The 18,352-nt window shown below is 38.0% G+C and overlaps 3 protein-coding genes across 3 annotated transcripts; 2 read left to right on the top strand and 1 right to left on the bottom strand.

Annotated features, from left to right (window-relative positions):
- Window positions 1-820: 820 nt before the first annotated feature.
- Window positions 821-3,709, top strand: gemin2 (gem (nuclear organelle) associated protein 2). Its single transcript, XM_044142631.1, has 10 exons — window positions 821-1,073; window positions 1,204-1,288; window positions 1,862-1,951; window positions 2,086-2,145; window positions 2,249-2,368; window positions 2,666-2,710; window positions 2,787-2,855; window positions 2,998-3,108; window positions 3,211-3,269; window positions 3,389-3,709. The coding sequence occupies exons 1-10, from the start codon at window positions 952-954 to the stop codon at window positions 3,426-3,428; spliced, it is 801 nt and encodes a 266-aa protein (XP_043998566.1). The 5' UTR covers window positions 821-951; the 3' UTR covers window positions 3,429-3,709.
- A 611-nt stretch (window positions 3,710-4,320) lies between these two features.
- Window positions 4,321-10,167, bottom strand: pnn (pinin, desmosome associated protein). The gene is made up of 9 exons (XM_044142630.1): window positions 9,941-10,167; window positions 9,427-9,504; window positions 8,382-8,453; window positions 7,382-7,457; window positions 7,158-7,252; window positions 6,970-7,045; window positions 6,634-6,789; window positions 6,389-6,527; window positions 4,321-5,930 (listed from the first exon to the last, which is right to left on the bottom strand). The coding sequence occupies exons 1-9, from the start codon at window positions 10,051-10,053 to the stop codon at window positions 4,717-4,719; spliced, it is 2,019 nt and encodes a 672-aa protein (XP_043998565.1). The 5' UTR covers window positions 10,054-10,167; the 3' UTR covers window positions 4,321-4,716.
- A 317-nt stretch (window positions 10,168-10,484) lies between these two features.
- On the top strand, window positions 10,485-18,091 carry spata7 (spermatogenesis associated 7). The gene is made up of 12 exons (XM_044143478.1): window positions 10,485-10,698; window positions 11,219-11,281; window positions 11,588-11,677; window positions 12,528-12,575; window positions 13,399-13,502; window positions 13,627-14,066; window positions 14,686-14,731; window positions 15,339-15,457; window positions 15,557-15,607; window positions 15,766-15,843; window positions 16,742-16,799; window positions 16,888-18,091. The coding sequence occupies exons 1-12, from the start codon at window positions 10,656-10,658 to the stop codon at window positions 17,497-17,499; spliced, it is 1,752 nt and encodes a 583-aa protein (XP_043999413.1). The 5' UTR covers window positions 10,485-10,655; the 3' UTR covers window positions 17,500-18,091.
- The last annotated feature ends 261 nt before the right edge of the window (window positions 18,092-18,352 follow it).

Raw genomic sequence — 18,352 nt, 5'->3', positions numbered from 1 at the left:
TAAATTCTGAGAAAAAGGTAGGTTTCTTAGAAAAACCATCCTCAAAATTCAATTAAATAATTGACTGTCAAAAAGTCTTTATTAACGGCAGAAAATTTGATACGACTAAAAGATGAAAAAGATAGATTACCTGTGAATAACACAAGTAATAAGAACAGTCTTGGAACTGTTATGTATTGCTTCAAAGGTATCAGGCTTATGTTGTAACTTGAATAAATGTATTTTCTTTCTTCTCTAGTGTAGATGTTCAAAGCCGATTGTTTCTAGGTTGAGATATCGCTACTAACAGTAATTAACATTACTTTCCGAATGTCTCTCTATGTAAAATAGAGATTAATTAATGTTAATAAATTATAATTAAGTTTATATAGAGGAATAAAACTTCCTATGTTAAATATTAACAACTGGCTGAATAACATTCAAATTCAAAAGTACTTTAACGAGCCCAAACGGAAATTAACTGTTAATTAACTATTGAAAAATATATTATATAAAAGTAGATCAACCAGGGCATTTAAACTTAAATGGAGAAAATAATTTCTTCCACAACCTTCTTTAAAACGGGAGATTCTTACAAGTTCCATTTAAAAATGATCCACATTCTCTAATTGTGCATGTGGAACATTTTAAACTGTAATTTTCCCTACCTTTATTCTGCTATGTAAAACAAAACAATTATATTTGTTCTATTAAACAGATTTTTTTATTTTTATTTTATGGAACTAAAGCAAACTAAACAATAAATGCAGTAATCACAATAAAGAAAGAGAAACAGAATTTTGGGGCGCTAGAAAGGCGCTTGTTACCACGGTAACACATCTCGCGCACAATACGACCTCATCATCCCGCGTCTCAACAATCAAGATGGCGCCTTGTATTCAAAGAAACGATGCAAATTAAAGTGTCACTGTTTTGCCATTAGCTGCTGTGTTGGTCAGTGAGTGTTAGAAAATGAAGTCGGACGTGGAAGAGTTAATGCCGAGGCTGTTGCCGGTGGATTGTGGAGAAGGAACCGAGAACCTGGACCTCAGTGGACCGCCCAGGAACCCCCAAGAATACTTGCGACAAGTCCAGTAGGTTTAGCTCAGAACCGTTCACTTTTAATCCAGTCTACCTTGGCCTATGTTTACACTTTAGGGTTCTCCCCTCAAATTCAACGCAACTGCTACCCTTGTTTCATGTGTTTATTCCCTTGCTTTTAAGGCTGGAGGCATCACTGTGTCCTGATGTGGTGGTTGCTCAAATCGACCCAAAGAAACTGAAGAAGAAGCAAACGGTCAATGCTTCTGTGAGTCAATGTACACAGTACTGCTCAGATTTATTGAAGAATTGGCATTCTTCTAATTAGGAAGCATTACCTGTAGCAAAGAAAAGCATGAAGACAAATGTGATTCTTCTCTCTTTGCACTGTATTCCACATGTTTTCACACCTCTTGAACCTTTCACTATTTTGTCACGTTGTGTATTGTCTTGGGATTTTATAAGCTGCTTTAAATCTGTTGTTCTTTGCAAAACCACTAAGGCCAACTCAGACTGGGGAATATCTGTGAACATTAATTCTCAAAGATTGTTTCAGCTTTATAATCAGAAACATTTCTAAGCTTGGAAATATTATGGCTCTGGCTGTACAGTTGAGGTCATTGTGCTGGTGGAAGGCAAACCTCTGCCTCACTCTGAAGTCTTTTTTCCCCCCCACTTTATATTGATGCACTCCTTCGTTTTTGTCTATCCAACAAAATCCCAATGTTAAAGACTGTGCTTTTAACATGACGAAAGACGGAAAAGTTCAAAGGGTATGAGCACTCCTACGAGGTATTTTAAGATCTAAAGTAACAGAAGGAACGTGTGTGGTGTGTTGTAGGTAGCAGGGTGCCTTGCTGCTCCTGTAGGCTTCTGCCCCAGCCTCAGTTGGCAGCAACACCAAGTCAGTAACTTTTCAGACGTCAGGCAGGTATGCAGAAACTCTTCCTTGCAGTTATTAATTCCTAATCATAAATGGCTATCTCAACACATTTAAATCAGTGATTTATCGTCAAAGATGGAAGTTCAAGCATAGTTCTTGTGCGTTTCACACTTTGTGTTTAGAGCATCACTAAGAACAGGACACACTGGAGTAACCACATCCTAGATGACAATGTACAGATGGTAAGATGTCTTACAACTCCGGTAGGCTTAGATACCATTGTGTATTTGAATTGTTGATCACAGAGTCAGCTTTAAAAGCCTTGAAATATTTGTTTTTTCACAGCCAAAGCTGACAGATGAAGAGGGCTGGAAGAGGTTTTGTTTAGGAGAGAAGACTTACCTGGGTCCTTCATCATCCGGACTAACAGAGGCAGACCAAGAGCCAGCACTGGACTACAGCAAGGTTGTAAAACTTCTACATTATCCGTAAGACTCAGACTTCCTTAGCAGCCAAAAGACGTCTGGAAGTAGACAACACTGAAAAATCTGAGTTTGGGAAAGTGGGAATTACTTTTAGCCATGGAGACTATAATAAAGACTTTAAACCTGCTTACATTTGAGAAAGATTTATTAAGATTTAGGTTTGGGGAAAAAAATATTTTGGTTCCACAACAGAAAAAAAAAAAAGATAACTTCAAACAGCAGAAAAAATGCTTAATCGTTTATGAGAATGTGGGACTAATTCTTTGTTTGCATCCAGGTGGGGTTTCCTCCACTGCTAAGCATTGTCAGCAGATTCAATCAGGTACGTTCAACGCTCGTCACAAATTCTGACAGTTTGACTCTATTGAGTTTCATTTCCAGGCTCTGTGTCTCTGCAGTCTCTGGTGCTGATGCTGCTGGACATCCTTATCAGCTGGTTTGAAGAGAGAGAATTTGTTCCACAGCTGGTGAGTTTGGCTATTTATTTACTCCAAGGTTCCTAAGCAGGAAAATAGGCTAGTCAGCCTAGTCAGAACTGCAATATACAGTTCTGACTAGGCTGACTTGGCTAATTTTTTCAAAATCGTCTGCTTCCTAACTCTTAAACAGGGCCGTTGGTTGTACGCGCTCCTGGCCTGCTTGGAGAAGCCGCTGCTGCCTGAAGCCCACTCCTCCATCCGGCAGCTGGCCAGGAGATGTGCCCAGCTCCGTAGCACAATGGTAGACTTCCTAGCTAGTCACAGCCTAATTTGTCTGGTTTTTTTCCCCTTCTGTCTGTAATTTTCTTGAAATCTTCGACCTGCTCATTGCTTGTTTTAACAGAATAGTCAGGAGGATGAGAACTTGCCTGCTCTCAACCTGCTCATCTGTCTTGTTGCAAGGTGACTTCAAAAATACCAACTATAACTATGACATTTTTGTGACTCCAAACATTTTTACAATTACAAATAGAATCCATTTTTCCCTTTGTGTTATGAGCTCTCTCTTTCTTCATCTGCAGATACTTTGAACAGGTTGATCTTGCAGACCAGCCGGAGTGAACGGGAAGCTGGACTGTGAACTGACCGATATCAGCACATTGGGACATATTTTGTTCTCAAGGCTGCACGTGGAAATGGATGAGCATTTTCACACAATATCCCACCAGAGCATCGACAGGAAAGCCAGGAGCAACCCCCAAAAGGGCTTGACTGATTTCTTTTCTAAAAAAGAAATCCATTTACATGACCACATTTTTTGCAACTGAAGAGGTCACCCAGTGAAAGATTATGTAAAATATTTTTTTTTGTGTGTGAATCAAAATAAATGGTTTATAGGAAAATGTCTTGTGTGAACATGACCAGCCAGGATTATTTACAAATTACAAGGTCTGGGAAGCACAGAATCATCTTCAATGCTGATGCACAACTGACAGGGTTGCAAAGTTTACTCTGTCCTTGGAGTGAGGAGTTAGAGCTGCTCTGGTAGGTTCACACCAAGGAAACTTAGGATAAGACGGCTTCAAAGCACGACGACAGCCTCTTACTAGACTTACTATACACAAACATTGGCACTGATATAAACATAACGGTTACTTTTTGATTTGCTACATGTTAGCTTTCTATCACTGAAGACTAAAATTTACTGAAGAAAACGAGGTAGCTATACTGAGAATGGTAAAATATTCACTTATTTATGATTTATGAAATTTATGATTTCAGAAGATAGTTTATTGTAATAAGTTTTACTAAATGTACACCACACTTTCCAGACTTTTATTTGTAAAAAGCCTTGAACCCAATTATCAAATTAACTCCTCTTCAAACTCCGCTTTAAATTTTAGGTTGTATTATAACAAAATGTGAAAAGGTTTGAGTGGAAATTGAATTTTAATCAGGCTGATACAACAGAAGTAATGGAGAAATACACCCAGAATAAAATCAAACTAAGATATTCCTGCTTTTATCTCAACTTTATTTTAAGCAGATCTTGTAGTAGAAAAACAAAAAGGTTTAAGAATTAACATAGAAGGATAAATCACATTTGACGTCAGTCAAACAGTGAATAAAAGGACGCAGAAGGAACATTTTCTTTTTGAATCGTTCCCACGGTTGCAGTGACAACAGCACTCAACCAGAGGGAAACGAAGAACAGAAATAAGCACTTTTCCACAAATTTTAAACTGGCTACTGACAAGTAATCTGCACTGTAAGAAATCCATCTATTTTAAAACATTTCTGTCAAGAAAAGAAACTGGTGATTTAAAAAGGACAAATGTGTTTAAAAACCGCCACGTCAAAGAAAACAGCTGAAGATTTATTCACCATTCTGGTTATACAGAAGAGCCCATCAGCGTCTCTTGTCCTTCCTGTCTCCTCTATTTTTATGCTCCCTATCGCTCCGGGACGGCCTGCTCTTCTTCTCCTCACTCCTTCTCTTCCTTCCCTCCGCCGAGTCTTTCCCTCCTGACTTCAGTCGACTTCTCTCCTCCTTCTTCTTGTCTCTGCCTCTATCGGACGGCCTCCTCTTTCGCTTGCCGCCGTCTCTGCTGCGGCTGCTGGACGTCGAGGACGATGAGGATGAAGACGATGACGAGGATCGGCTGGATCCGGAGGATGAGGAAGAGCTACCGCTGGAGGAGGATCCAGACGAGGAAGAGGAAGAGCTGTTGCTACGACTGCGATGTTTCTTTGCGTCTTTCTCCTTCTTCCTCCCTCTGCCTTGCACCTCCCCTTCCTCCTTTGAAGGGGCATCAACCTCCTTAGAATCAAGCAGCTTTTGTGGCCCCTTCTCTTCGTCCCCCTTTGATTTTCTCTCCTCTGTCTGGTTTTCCGCTGTGGAGTCCTGGATGCTGGACTCTGGAGCCATGCTGTCCTGTGTAGGACTGGTTGGATCCTGAGCAAGGGCAGCAGAGGCCTTTTGGGGTTCTTGACTTGGAGAGGCGGTCTCCGTCCCGGGTGACTGTGCTGCTGGTTCTCCCGCAGCGAGGCTCTGTGGGGGCTCGTCGCTGGAGTCTGGGATCTCTAGGCTGCTTACAGCTGCTTCACAGCTCTGAACATCTGGAGTCTTTTCTTCTTGGATTTCTGTGGACTCCTGCTTCCTGTCTGTTTCTACCTCTTCCTCCTTACCCTTGTCTTCCTTCTCTACCTCCATCTCCTCTGACTCTGGACTTGCTGCCTTCTCACTCTTATCCTTCTGCTCCTCTCCTGCCTCCTCCTTGCTTCCCTCCTCTCTCACCTCCATCACTTCCTCCTCCACATCTTCTAGTTTAACCAACCCCTCTTTCTCCCCCTCCTCTGCATCGCCCCCTCCCATCTCCTTCCTGTCACTCTCCTTCTCCCTTTCCTCCTCATCATCCTCATCCTCATCCTCATCTTCCTCCCTCCTGGATTCCCCCCTTTTACCTCTCCGCTTCTCTACCTGACCTGCTGGCTTACCCTCCGCCGGGCGGTCCATCCTTGAGGCTGAGCTGCCATCCTGGTCGCGGTTCGGCTGGCGCCGGGGACGCGACTCCATCTTGCTCAAATGTTCGGCAAATGCCTCACGCCTTTCCTCAAACACAGCTGCACAGACACAAAAGTTTATAGGTAAGCATTATTTAAAGAAAGAACTTTGGATTTCTGAAACGTTGTTAGAAGTATTTATCGCTGCCACAAAGCAAAAGAGCATCAGCTTATAAACCTCAGGGTTTCCTGTACATACAAATGATCACAGCATGCCGCCACACCTTACGAATAAAGTTTAAATATCATAAAACATGAAATTTTACTTTATTTTGGAAAAATCTAAGATGGCTACTGTGTACTGCTCTCAGGGGTGACAAAACAACTAATCCCTAATCACATCTTAATTATTACACGGCATCAGTGGCCACCTAAGACTGTGTTCCTATACAACATGTCAGAGATCCTTTTCAAGAAACCGAGGAAAACAAAAAGCTCTACAAGGCAGGCTGCAAACTGTCCCATTAGTTGTAACACCGATGTCCACATGAACACAATTTAAAAAGTTGAACACTGACCATTGAGTTTCTTGGTGGATTCTTCGAGGAGTTTCTGAGTTGCGGAGCACATTTTTCCAGGCCGGTAGAAGATATGAGGCTTGGTTTTGGTGCGAATGTATTTCACCAGGTAATTATTGTGGCAGTTCCACTCCTCTTGCTATAGTTGGAGGCAAGATGCATTGTTATAAAGCAGTAATTACTGCATGTCAAGGTTTTTATACTGGTACATCAGTATCAATAAAACTGTGATAACATTTTCTTACCAGCTGAGCTAATTCTACTTTCTGTTCCAGCAGTCTCAGCTCTGTCTGCTTGGCTCTTCTCTCCTCGAACAGTTCTCGCTTTTCATTCTCTACTTTTTTCCTCTCGGCCTCAGCTTGAACCTCGAGCTTCTGCTCTATCTCTGAACGTCGCTTTAGCTGTGATCCAAACAAATGGTAATGAGTTACAAGGAAAGGAACAACTAATGCAACAGGAATCATCCAGTTCTATACCTGCTGGGAGTGCATATTATCATTTTAGACTCGCAGCTCGACAATAGTTCATTTGATCTAAAACAAACAATAATAATAATAATAATAATAATAATAGTTGCGCACCTTCTCAGATGAGACGTTCGATTCTTGCTTGAATTTCTGCAGTGTCCCCATCAGCAGGCCAAACATGCGCCGATTCCTGACATTTAGATCAAAACGGTAAATTTTACGTTTTATATATATATATATATATATATATATATATATATATATATATATATGATTATATGTTATGCTTGTGTTGGGCTTACCTCTGTTTCCCCTTTTCATCCATGGTTTGATCCTGAATGAGGTCTCGGCGTGTTCTCTCCTTGGAGGTAGCTACTACAGACGACTGTAACGCCGGCTAATAATTAGGGAGAGAAAAAACAAACAAACAATATATAATCCTTTTTTTAAAAAAAGGGAATAAAAACAATATAGAGGTATTTATCCAGTAAAGTTATAATAAAGCTCAGCAAATGTTGCAATTTACTTTTTTGACATCGTCATCGTCCTCGGCGTCACTGTCATGACGCACGTCTCTCCTGGCCCTCTGATCACCTGCCAGCCTGCACACAAATAAACAAATACAGCTAAACAGATCTGCAGCCAGGATTCACACAAAATAAATAGCAAAAATCTGCACATGTCCATAAATGAAGTTGTGTCTAAGACAATAGAATGTGTGAAGAAAGGGTGATGCAAAAAGGCATGAATCATCATCACAGCAGTTGAAATCTACTATTAATTAGAAAAGCAACCCTGCAACTTAGTGCAAACTAATATCAGTCAGTTCGGTCACAACCGATGGTGTATAAAAAGTTGTCTCATTGCTCAGGTCAGATTTATAAAAATGTACATTACATTCATGTGAGTAAAAACAAAAAGGAGTCTAAGAGCAAAAAGGTTACAGACCTCCCAACCCCGGAAAGCATATTCATGAAAACCTTGACATCACATACTTGTGTTTACAAACTAAACATAACCAATAGCGAGAGGAAGAGTCAAACTGCTTCAGAGTACTTTCGACCTCTATTTAGATAAATAGCTAAGTAAAAAAAAAAACAAACAAAACAAAACAAAAAAAAAAACAACATTTTTTATCATCTTTTCAGATACTTTTAAGATTTAAACCGGTAAAGTTTCAGTTCATTATGAGCTCACATTTGGGGTATTTATAAAAATACTTGCTTTGAATCCAATGGTCAGTTTATAAAAATAGAATCTCCAGCAAAAAAAGGGCCGGGTAAAATATCCAACTCAAATGCAGAGGGATAAGTGACAAGAACGGGCAAACAAACTACCAGGGGGACAGATAATGTAAGCATAAACAAATAGAGTCAAATTTATAAGAAAATGTTGATTAATAACTTTTAGATAGCTTGAATTAAATTCTATGCTTTTATAGACCATGTGGGGATCCCAGCTCCTTTCCTAACACTGTATGAGGGGATGGTCTCAGCTGAAAACACATGAAGTGATGCAGTTCTCACCTCAGTAGAGCTCCTTCGATGTCCCTTTGCTTGGCAGGGGGCCCGCCGCTTCCCATATCTGAGAGACTGCGCCTGAAAAACAAAGCAAAGTATTAGGAATAACAAACAGGAGCTTATGTTTTTTTAAATAACCACTATTGTTGCGTTATTCTACAAGCCTTTTTCATCACTAGAAAATTACTAAAGGATATTCTTTATGGTCACCCTTCCATGTGTAAATGTTAGGATTCAACCCACTTAGAACAGTCTTTCAGAGTTTGGGCCCAAATTACATCAAGCTGATTACGTTGATCTTCACAAACACTGTTTAATGCCAACCTGAGCAACAGAAATATCAAAATACATATATAGGGTGATCAATGTGCTAAATGAGTTATGTACTTCTTACACTAATGTTTTTACCTCTGGAGTGGATTAATTGTTTAAAGTCAGATTATAATAAACAGTAAAAATAAATAAGAAAGAAATTCAACTTATTAATAATAGGATTGGCTTTTCCATTCCCTCAAAATCTGCTGGGGTTTATTAGTCTTTTTGATTCAGTGTGGTATCCTTTGTCATGTTTGTAATCACTGAATTATCCTTCTACGGTGTCAGAGTGACCTACGAGTTAAATAAAGTGTTTCAAGTAAAGTTAATTCAAATTTCTTCTCATCATTGGAGGACAGATTATTCAAAGATTGTTAACATTTTGTACCAATAACATAAGGAACAGCTTAGAAATGAAGTGATTTTGGGTCACAATTTTACTCATGTTTTAATGCATCACTTTTTAAACCTACATACATGACAGTAGTCTTTTAAGTTTAACGCTCTTTCAGATTAAATAATTTGGCTTGACATATAACTAGTTTGCAAATGTTGCCAACAAACCTACCTACAGGTGTTCACAATCTATTGCTCTTTTTGTACTAATTCATTAGTTTTTATTTAAACCTATCTTTTACTTCTTTCATAATTGGGCTGAATAGAAGAAGTCTAATTTAAAATGTCTGGTTTCTACCCCATTTGTCACTTTGAATTATTTTTAAATGCACGTTATTACCTGAGGAGATTGATTCCTCTGCCTCTACCTCCTCCCAGGCCTACCATGGGGCCACTGAGCCGACGCAGCTGACCCGGTCTGTAAACATAGAAATTAAAATAGTCAACAAGGAATTGACTCTGCAAACCAGCATCAGCCAAAAAGGTAGATTCATTGTTTTGAGAGCTGCTTCGGCCCTACACCAGAAGTGGAGCAAATTTGCGCTATAAAAAAAGGAGGTGACATTCTAACGATCGGCTACTGCCGACCAACAACTCCGCTATTGTAGATTTAAGATAATAAAAACTTACTGTGTAAACATCTTTTTACTTTAAAAATGTAATTAACAGAACAGTTTAAATGGGCATGGAAAAAAAATGCCCATTTAAACTGGGAAAACAACAGGGAGGTGGCGTGTGCCTGCAGGCTGGCCACATCCTGCTAACTAAGTTAGCACACATTCAAGGAAGGTTAATAGCTTCAATAAGAAACGTTTATCGAATAAAAACGTTCACTGTGTTTATTATTCGCTTACCGTGATTCATTAGGGTCCCGCCCGGTCAGTTTACGAATATTATCTTCCACATTTTTCAAGCTTTCTTTGGCTTTTTCGAGCTGGTCCTGCAAGCTCCGCACAGCCACCGCCATCTTGCTCTCCAGTTAGCGCGAATCACGTGTGCGTGTCTTTAGTTTCGCTAGCGTGTCTTCTTCAACTCTATTGACTGGATCTTGCGCTCTGTCGCCACCTGCTGCTTAAACAAAACCGCAAATGTTGTTATCCTTGGAGAATGTGACCTCAGATGGCGCTGTTCTTACATTTTAAATTGCTTCACAATTAGGCACCTCTAATCTACACTAAAACGTTTAGATTAACTTTTTACCAGTCCGATTTATTTATTACATTCTATATGCAACTGAATCGGCAATTTAAGGCTAATTTATATCTTTGGTAAATAAGGAATAAAAACACGGAATTTGAACAGAAACATTTGGATCTGTGGTAAAAGCGTAACGATAATGCTTCCGGTTTGGTTCATCCCATTCATCCCCCCACTCTTACGTATACTGGCGTAATTACGTAGCCCATCTTAGCAACCAGCATGGCGACAGTAAAGCTTCGCTCAGTGTTTGTTGAAGCTAGTTAGTTAGTACCTCATTTTGCCTCGTAAACATGTTCGCATTTGAACAACCGGAGGCTTCTGGATATACCCGACCCCTGCCGCCATTCCTTTTGAATATATCTGAAGAAAATGGGATACCTTGAACTTAACGTTTCAATGGAGTCGAGGACAGGTGTGAAATTATTAGCATTGGCTAGCTCATCGTAGCATTTTATGCTCCTCAAGTAATTCTTCTGAAGACTTTAGAAAAACAAACTGAAATAATTTTATTGGTTCTGCCTTGGACATATTATTTACCAAATGAGGGCGAATACGTTTTATTTCTGATGCTGTGTTTCAATTAACTTCAAAACCATATGTTGAATGACTTTGCTGAATATATTGAAATACAGTTTTAAGCACATAGTATTTTCCTTAACTTACGTTTTGATATTATTTGCATATAGTTAATAAATTTTTTTAACATTATCTGTTCACAAATACCCATAAAGATAATACAATAATTATATTTACATACTACTTTTCTATAGTAGTATGTAAATAATACTACAGAATATATATTGATATAGATTGATTTCCTTCTTTATCTTGTCATTCAGAAAGCATACAAATATTTACATGTGCCTACTATGCACCATCTGGTAATTTTTACTGTATGCAGCTGTCCAGTTTAACATCTGTGTATGTTTAAGGGAGTGTATCATCTGGACTGGAGGGCAGCTCTGGAGTGAGAAGGCAGAAAATTAGAAACATCTGTAAGTAAACCTACTAAGGAACAGCAATTATCTATAGATTAGTTTTATAATTTATCTACCTGGAACTTGATTTTAATTATTTTTACAAGTCTGGATAAGAAATTATTAGTATGTCCATTCCTTTTTTCCTTGTCATATTGCTCACATTTCAATCCTGGCCACCTAAAAATATGTGACTTAAATTCATTTTCAGCTTTAGGAACTGGTTCAAACAAATGTAACCCACAGAAGAATGACATTTTACATGATAAGTGTTTAAGAAACGGTTCTATTCATTAAAATTTTTTTCTGTTTTTATTTTTTTAGCTTTCTGTCCTCAGTCCTCCAGCAAAGTGGCTCGGTCCATCATTAAAGATCACATGTTGTCCCATTACAAAAAGATTTACTCAGCTAAAGGTGAGCTATATTTTAGATATATCTTCAATAAAAAAAAACAAAGTAGGTGAAGTAGCAGACTGGTAATGCACTTGATTACTTGATCATGACCTGATCATGATCTAGTATAACCACCTCTACATGGCAGCATGATTTAAAAACCATGGGACCTCTGGAAATATTTAGAGATGTTTACTCATAATACATCACATCAAAGTTGGCAAAAAGCATAACACAGCATATCAGGAAACGAACGCATGGTGGTGAAGTTATGATGATTTGACCTGAGTTTACAGCCACTGTACCTGATTATCTTGTACTCCGTCTATCCTGGCCTTACCTGTGAACGTGAGGCCTTTGGTGTGGCAGCTGGTGCTTGGTACCAACTGGGTCATGAAACAAGATACTGATCCCCAACAGCAGCAAACTACAAGAGCATGGTTTCAAAAGAAAACAATCAGGTCCTGACCACAGCATAGAAATACAGGGTGAAAGAGCACTTTAAGAGAGCTGTGCAAACGTGAATGATCTGAGTTGGTCAGAGCAATTTCACATGATGTGAGGGACTGATGAAGACAAATAGAAAAAGCTACGTTTACTGTTGGTTAAGATAGTTCAATAGGCTGTCGAGGACATCTTTTTACTTCAATCTTTCCTTGTCTTTTCCTAATGCCATTTAGGGTTCTGTCTCATCTATTTAAGTTAACTTTTACTCTTGTAGAACCTGATAAAGAACAACTGAACTATGTATTAGGTAAAGCCCCAGGGTGTACTTTCCTTTTACCACTTATCATAACAGAAACAGATCTTGGAATATTTAATGCTAATGGGGTTTCACTGTAATAATGATGTTTTTGTCTTTCTTTTGTAGCTACTATTGATACCTCTGCACCCAAGAGCTTGATGCAAAGTGTGAAGTGTAAGTACCCAATTATTAAACTGTGTTTCAATTTAAAAACCTGATCACAAATTATATTGTTTTCCTTTTCTTTAGCAAAATTGTAAAACTACATTAGAATGCCTCAAATAGTAGCATTTATTGGAAGCTCAGTTACATAACCTGGTATAAAATAGAATTATTTAGGTTTTTAATTTATCACCTGTAAGTAGACATTTCATGCTAACCCTACATAGACTTTGAAGTTAAATATTAAAATCTCAAATGACATTAAATTACTCAGCAATACTAAGCAGCTATAGTTTTTTCTTGTCCTCTGGTGGAAACTTGTTAAAACTACACATGTTTCTGTAGAGAAAAACGTTGCATAGATCAGGAACGTTTAATAAATTATTATTCAGTAAACAAAATTGACCCATGAAAGAATCAATATAATCCTTTAGCAGTTTAAGTTCTTTGGGTTTTGAGGTTATTAAGACTGTCCCAAAGTAATCTGTAAAACTTTAATTTTCTGTGCTTAATCAAAAACGTGACATTTATTTTGGAGATAAAAACATAAAGGCATAGAGGGCTGCCAGTGCTATTCATGGAAAACTAATTCAACATCTACAAGATGACTTAAAGCTAAGCCAGGACTTTTTTAGGACAGCGTCCTCCTTGATTTATTCATACCAACACAAAGTTTTCTTCTCCTGTCCTAGGATTGATTAAAGTTATTCCAAACAATACCTAAAACATGATTACAACTTTGTTTTACATTTATAATGGTCCATTGATGCTTGTGAGAGGTCTACATTAGTTTGTGTTGAGGTTTTTTTTTTTAATGGTCATCATTTGTTTACAGACAATGATCAGATGAGAAAGCAACAGCAGTGGAAAGATGATCGTCCTTCTTCAGCTTTCTCTTCTTCACATAGGAATAGCAGAACGTCCTGCTTCTCAGCGCAAGTATGAGATTACATTTTACTCTGTTCATTTGGTTGTTGGTGCTTTGCAATACAATATTGTATGACTTTAAACTTGGCTCCTTCCTCAACTCTTGATAAAATGCGTTTTTCATTTATCTGAGCAGTATGATGAGAACCCCTACCACTTCCCAAGAAGCTCCATCATGGCCTCCACCCCGAGATTAAACAGCTCCTTCAATGCCAAGGACATTGTTTACCCATCCTGTTCAGTCAATTCCCATTATGCCCGACCTTCATCAGAGAGAAGATACCGAAGCCCTGACACAACTTTTCAAAGAAAGCAGTCCACATGTTCGCTGGTAGCTTCAAGAGATCAGGGTTTCTACAAGACCTTCCAGGATCCTGTGAAGAAGACGTACAGTGGAGACTTGCTCGAAAAACATTCCCAGCACTTTACTCAAGAGAAACCATTCACTCCCAAGACCCTGAAGTCCGATAAGAGTTCATACCTGTCAAGATATCGCTACTACAGAGGACCACAGATTAAATCGTCTCAGGATGACAGCAACTCAAAACTGTTAGGTGGAGAGACAGCTGGTGAAAGGTACTTTAAATGAAGAAAATAATTTCTTAAGTAATTTAATAGTGACTTAAATACAGTGCTTTGCAAAATTATTCAACTTTTTCACATTTTGTAACATTAGAACCACAAACTTTAATGTGTTTTGTAGGTTTTATTGCAATTAACTAACCCAATATTGTGCATAATTATGAAGTGGAAGAAAAGTTATACATAGTGTTAAAAAAAAACGCAATAAAAAAATCCGACAAGTGTGACATGCACTGGCTGGTTTCTGAAGGTCTTCATGGTTTCTAGGCAAACCATTGTCAATAAACAACATCATAAGGACAAAGGAGATGTAAAATTAGATCTAAATCCAACTCATAATCCGGCATCGTTTGAAAACTGATGTTCAGAAAAACTCTCCAAGCAGTCAGACAGTGCCTGTGTTCTTACATAAAAAATAATGGGCAAAACATATTGTGAACTTCTCTATTATGCCTCTCATTGTGTTAGCACAAAAAAAGTGAGATATATTAAAGTTTGTGGTTGAAGTTGTATCAAATATGAAAAAGGCGAATTGGGCTTTTATACAGTTTTTTTATGAATGTAATATTTTGTTTTACCATCTGTATAATTGTTTTTTTTTCTTTTTATGCAGCTCAGACCACAAGGAATACACTGAAGAACCTGATGGGCTGTCCCAGGTAAGTTTAAATATTTGATCTTGAAGAGAAATTTGTCCTTGTGGGTCAGTGCAACACAAAGTTTAGGGGGCTCTCCGGTCCTACTCTCCTGCATCAAATGGAAGACATACCCTTTAGCATGGGATAAGGTTCTTCAGAGTCCTGCTTATGACTTGATTAATTTGATTCCAGTTCAATGGACCAGAGATGCATGTAAAAGTTGCAGGATGCCAGCACCTGAGGACTGGGGTGTGTGACACCGTCCAGTAAATAATGTCCTCAACTTGACTCCTTTGTCTATTTGTGTCTAAAGGCTATGAGATCTTTTTAAAAATCCTTTTTCCTAAAAGTAACTTTTATGATTTATCGAAAATGAATTCATGAACCAATGCCATTGCTAATGATTCTGTTTTCTTAATGTTTTTTTGTTTTTTTTCCCTTTATCAACCTCTTGTGAATGGGTCATGCAAAATCTGTGCTGGCTGCGTTTCTCAACAATGGCTTGTGGTGAAATATCAGAGAAAAACAAAGCAGAAACTGTTAGGATAAATACTTTCCACAGCAGAGATGAGATATAATGACACAAAATCTTGCCTGTTTTCATTTCCTGTTCCGTCTTGTTTTACAGGAATATTCCACAGAGCACGAATGGTCTGAAGATGAGGTCACTGGTTCATACTTACCACCATTACAACACGAGCATAAAACGAAAAGCAGGGACAATTCTTTCTTTGACTCCTCATCCAGGTGAAACAATGCAGTAGGTTGGACATGTAGCATTTGCTTTAGATGTTATCTAGATAAGTTGAGAAAAAGTTCAAGTATACTTGTGTCCTGCTTTTGTAGGTTCTCTCCACGAGTTGGAAAGTCCCCTATTAGAAGCCTTATTTTGGCAGAGTAAGTTCCCCAGGGTATCCAAACAGACAAGGTTTAGACCAAAAAAAATATGTACACACAATTTACAAGCGTGGCCAAATAATAATACTTTAACAAACTACAAACTGTAAAGATAACCAACAGCTTTAATTAAAATGTTTCTATTTGTTTGGCAACAGAGAAGAAGAATTGCTGTACCTTGAATTCATTTCTTCTGTGACTGAAGATATTCTGTCCAGGGGCCACATCTCTGACAGGTTTCTTTTTAATTTTCTTTGCCACAAATATATATTCCCTTGAAAAATGTATTTATTGCCCTTGACCTTTATTAGATATTGTCCCGTCACAATCAGTATTTCATCGGGGTTGTATATGATGGACACAAAGCACAAAATAAACACAAAAAGGAAAAAAAATTGTGAAGTGGAAGGAAAGGGACGCACGGTTTTCAAAATTTGTTCTAATAGAGATTAGACAAGCATGGCATGCATTTATGTTCAGGCCCTTTGAGATAATACTTTGTTGAACCAATTGGAGTTGGAAGTCTGTTGGGGACTGTATTTATATGGAATAATGAACATCTGTAAACACAATTTTCAAGACCTGTTAAAGATTTTAACTTTAGGTATAAACTTTAACTGAACTGTAGTAATACATGGAAATTATTTGTCCTATTTATGACCCAGTATGGGTTTGTGCCTAGAGAATATGAGAAATGTGTTCTCTAAGTTTAATGTTGCCCATTTAACCAGTGGAAAGATGTTCCTTTTGTGTTTCAAAGCTTAAAATTGAGAGAAATATGTTGTTTTTGGTTTGTATTGCTAACAGTGGTTGGCACCAAAGCAAAGCCCTCTTTTTTAAACTTACACTCTCAACTAAAGAGTTCTGACTTCCAAGAAAACTTGAACATGGCAATGTGGTTGAACTGGACTTCATTTTGGGGTATTACAGTAAAAAGGACTGAAAACAAATGCACAGTATTTTATTTGAAAAAGAAAAAGTTTTGAAAACATGTATGAATATGGGATGGATTTTTCATCCTGAATGATAGATGAATGGATATAGAAGTCTCATTTTATTGATTGGTGCTTGTTAAATTGAAGATCTATCACTTTGATAGAATATGTAGAGTTTAATATATCTTTCTTTTGAAAGGATGCTCAATCGGGTGATGAATCGACATATCGAAATGAATCTGCATCGGCTTGATGAGGTAACTGTATAGCTTAAATAATATACCAAATATGTTAAATAAGCATTGTTAACAGCTTAAGAAGATCCTACTATGCTTATTTTTTCAGGGTAAAATGCGCCATCTTCTGGAAGTGTTGCGTAATGAATTTGAGGAACCCTCCGACAGATCCACCTCAACTAAAGACCCTCTGAAACATGGGAAAGCTTTACTTGATTCTGTATTTTCGAATTTTGAATTTGGGCCTAAACCGTTAGAGACTAAAGAAGACGATGACATCATTCCTCATGCCTTACAAATTAATCCTCCTGATTTGTCAGATTATGATGATCTTTCATGGGTTTCTACACGCCCATGCTTTCCTGTAAGAACTTCTTCTTCAACCAAAACAAGGGCAGAGGACGAGAAGAAAGAGAAGGATGAAGAAAGTGTTGGCTTAACGTTTTGTAGTGGAGATCTTATAGACAGTAGTCAAGACAGTCAAGGGGACTTTCTTCAGACAGATATTACTGAAATGAATGTCCAGAATGAAAACTATGAGCACATCACTATGAGCACTGATGTGAACCAAAGTGATGAGCCGTCTAAGGAGGCAGAGGATCTGGGAAATTTTTTGTCAGAGTCGTTACATATGTCTAGCAAAACAGACTCTGAAAACGTAGTAGCTGCTGAAGAGACAAACACAAACCAACATGAAGATGTCAGTGATGATGACTTCTGAGCTGTGCTGTACTCAGGGATTGAATGTGGTTTTTATATTCGGTTCTCAGATGATGTTTCAGACTGAACTAACAAAAAGGGCATTCTTGAAGATTTGTGAAAGTTACTTAGCACTGGTTATGTCTTGGAAGGCACATTAAGAAGGTGTTTCGTTTGTGTTTTAATATTTTTAATGAATTGTTTTCTTTTAAAGTTCAATGAAAATGTTCCTGGTGTTTTGAGAAATCTTTAAACTGGGATTGTACTTGACCATAACTGTAGTTAAGATATTATCAGTGTTATTTTTAAAAATAATAATATGCAGATTTCTGAAGCCTAGGTGAGTTGAATAAATAGTTTCACATAAAAAAAACTTTTTATGTGTAAACTTAAAAATGGTATCTGCCAGAAAAAGCTCCGTTAGTTTATTTTCATTGCCCACTCATGCGGAAGCACATGTGCGGCTGTAGCATAGGCACTTGTCTTAACTATGTATTAATAAAATGCAACAAGCTATACGTTTGTTAAGTTTGCCTTTTTATGCTTTTGATATGTAGCTTTTATGAGCTTCACCAAAAAGTGTCTTCTGTTTGCAATAAATTGTTTCTTATTGAGTTTTGTAAGTTTTGATCTGTCTTAAAACGCTCGTATAACCCGAAGAGTTAATGATCGCGTCTTGGGAAATTTAGCAAACAAATAAAACTTTGGACAGCAACATGTGTGTGATTAAAGTCACTGGGTGAACTGCGAGTCGATGCAAAAGGTAAACAAACATGTCCGCGGACAGCAGTTCGTGACAGCTGTCCCATTTCTGGCATTTTCACCGGTCAGCATTCCAGCTGTCTGATGTCATGCCACTGAAAAGCCCCGTATAT

Source organism: Gambusia affinis, linkage group LG16 (genome assembly GCF_019740435.1).
Source record: "Gambusia affinis linkage group LG16, SWU_Gaff_1.0, whole genome shotgun sequence".
Taxonomy (NCBI): domain Eukaryota; kingdom Metazoa; phylum Chordata; class Actinopteri; order Cyprinodontiformes; family Poeciliidae; genus Gambusia; species Gambusia affinis.
Note: the sequence above shows the minus strand (reverse complement) of the source record. Positions and strands in the feature narration are given on the sequence as shown.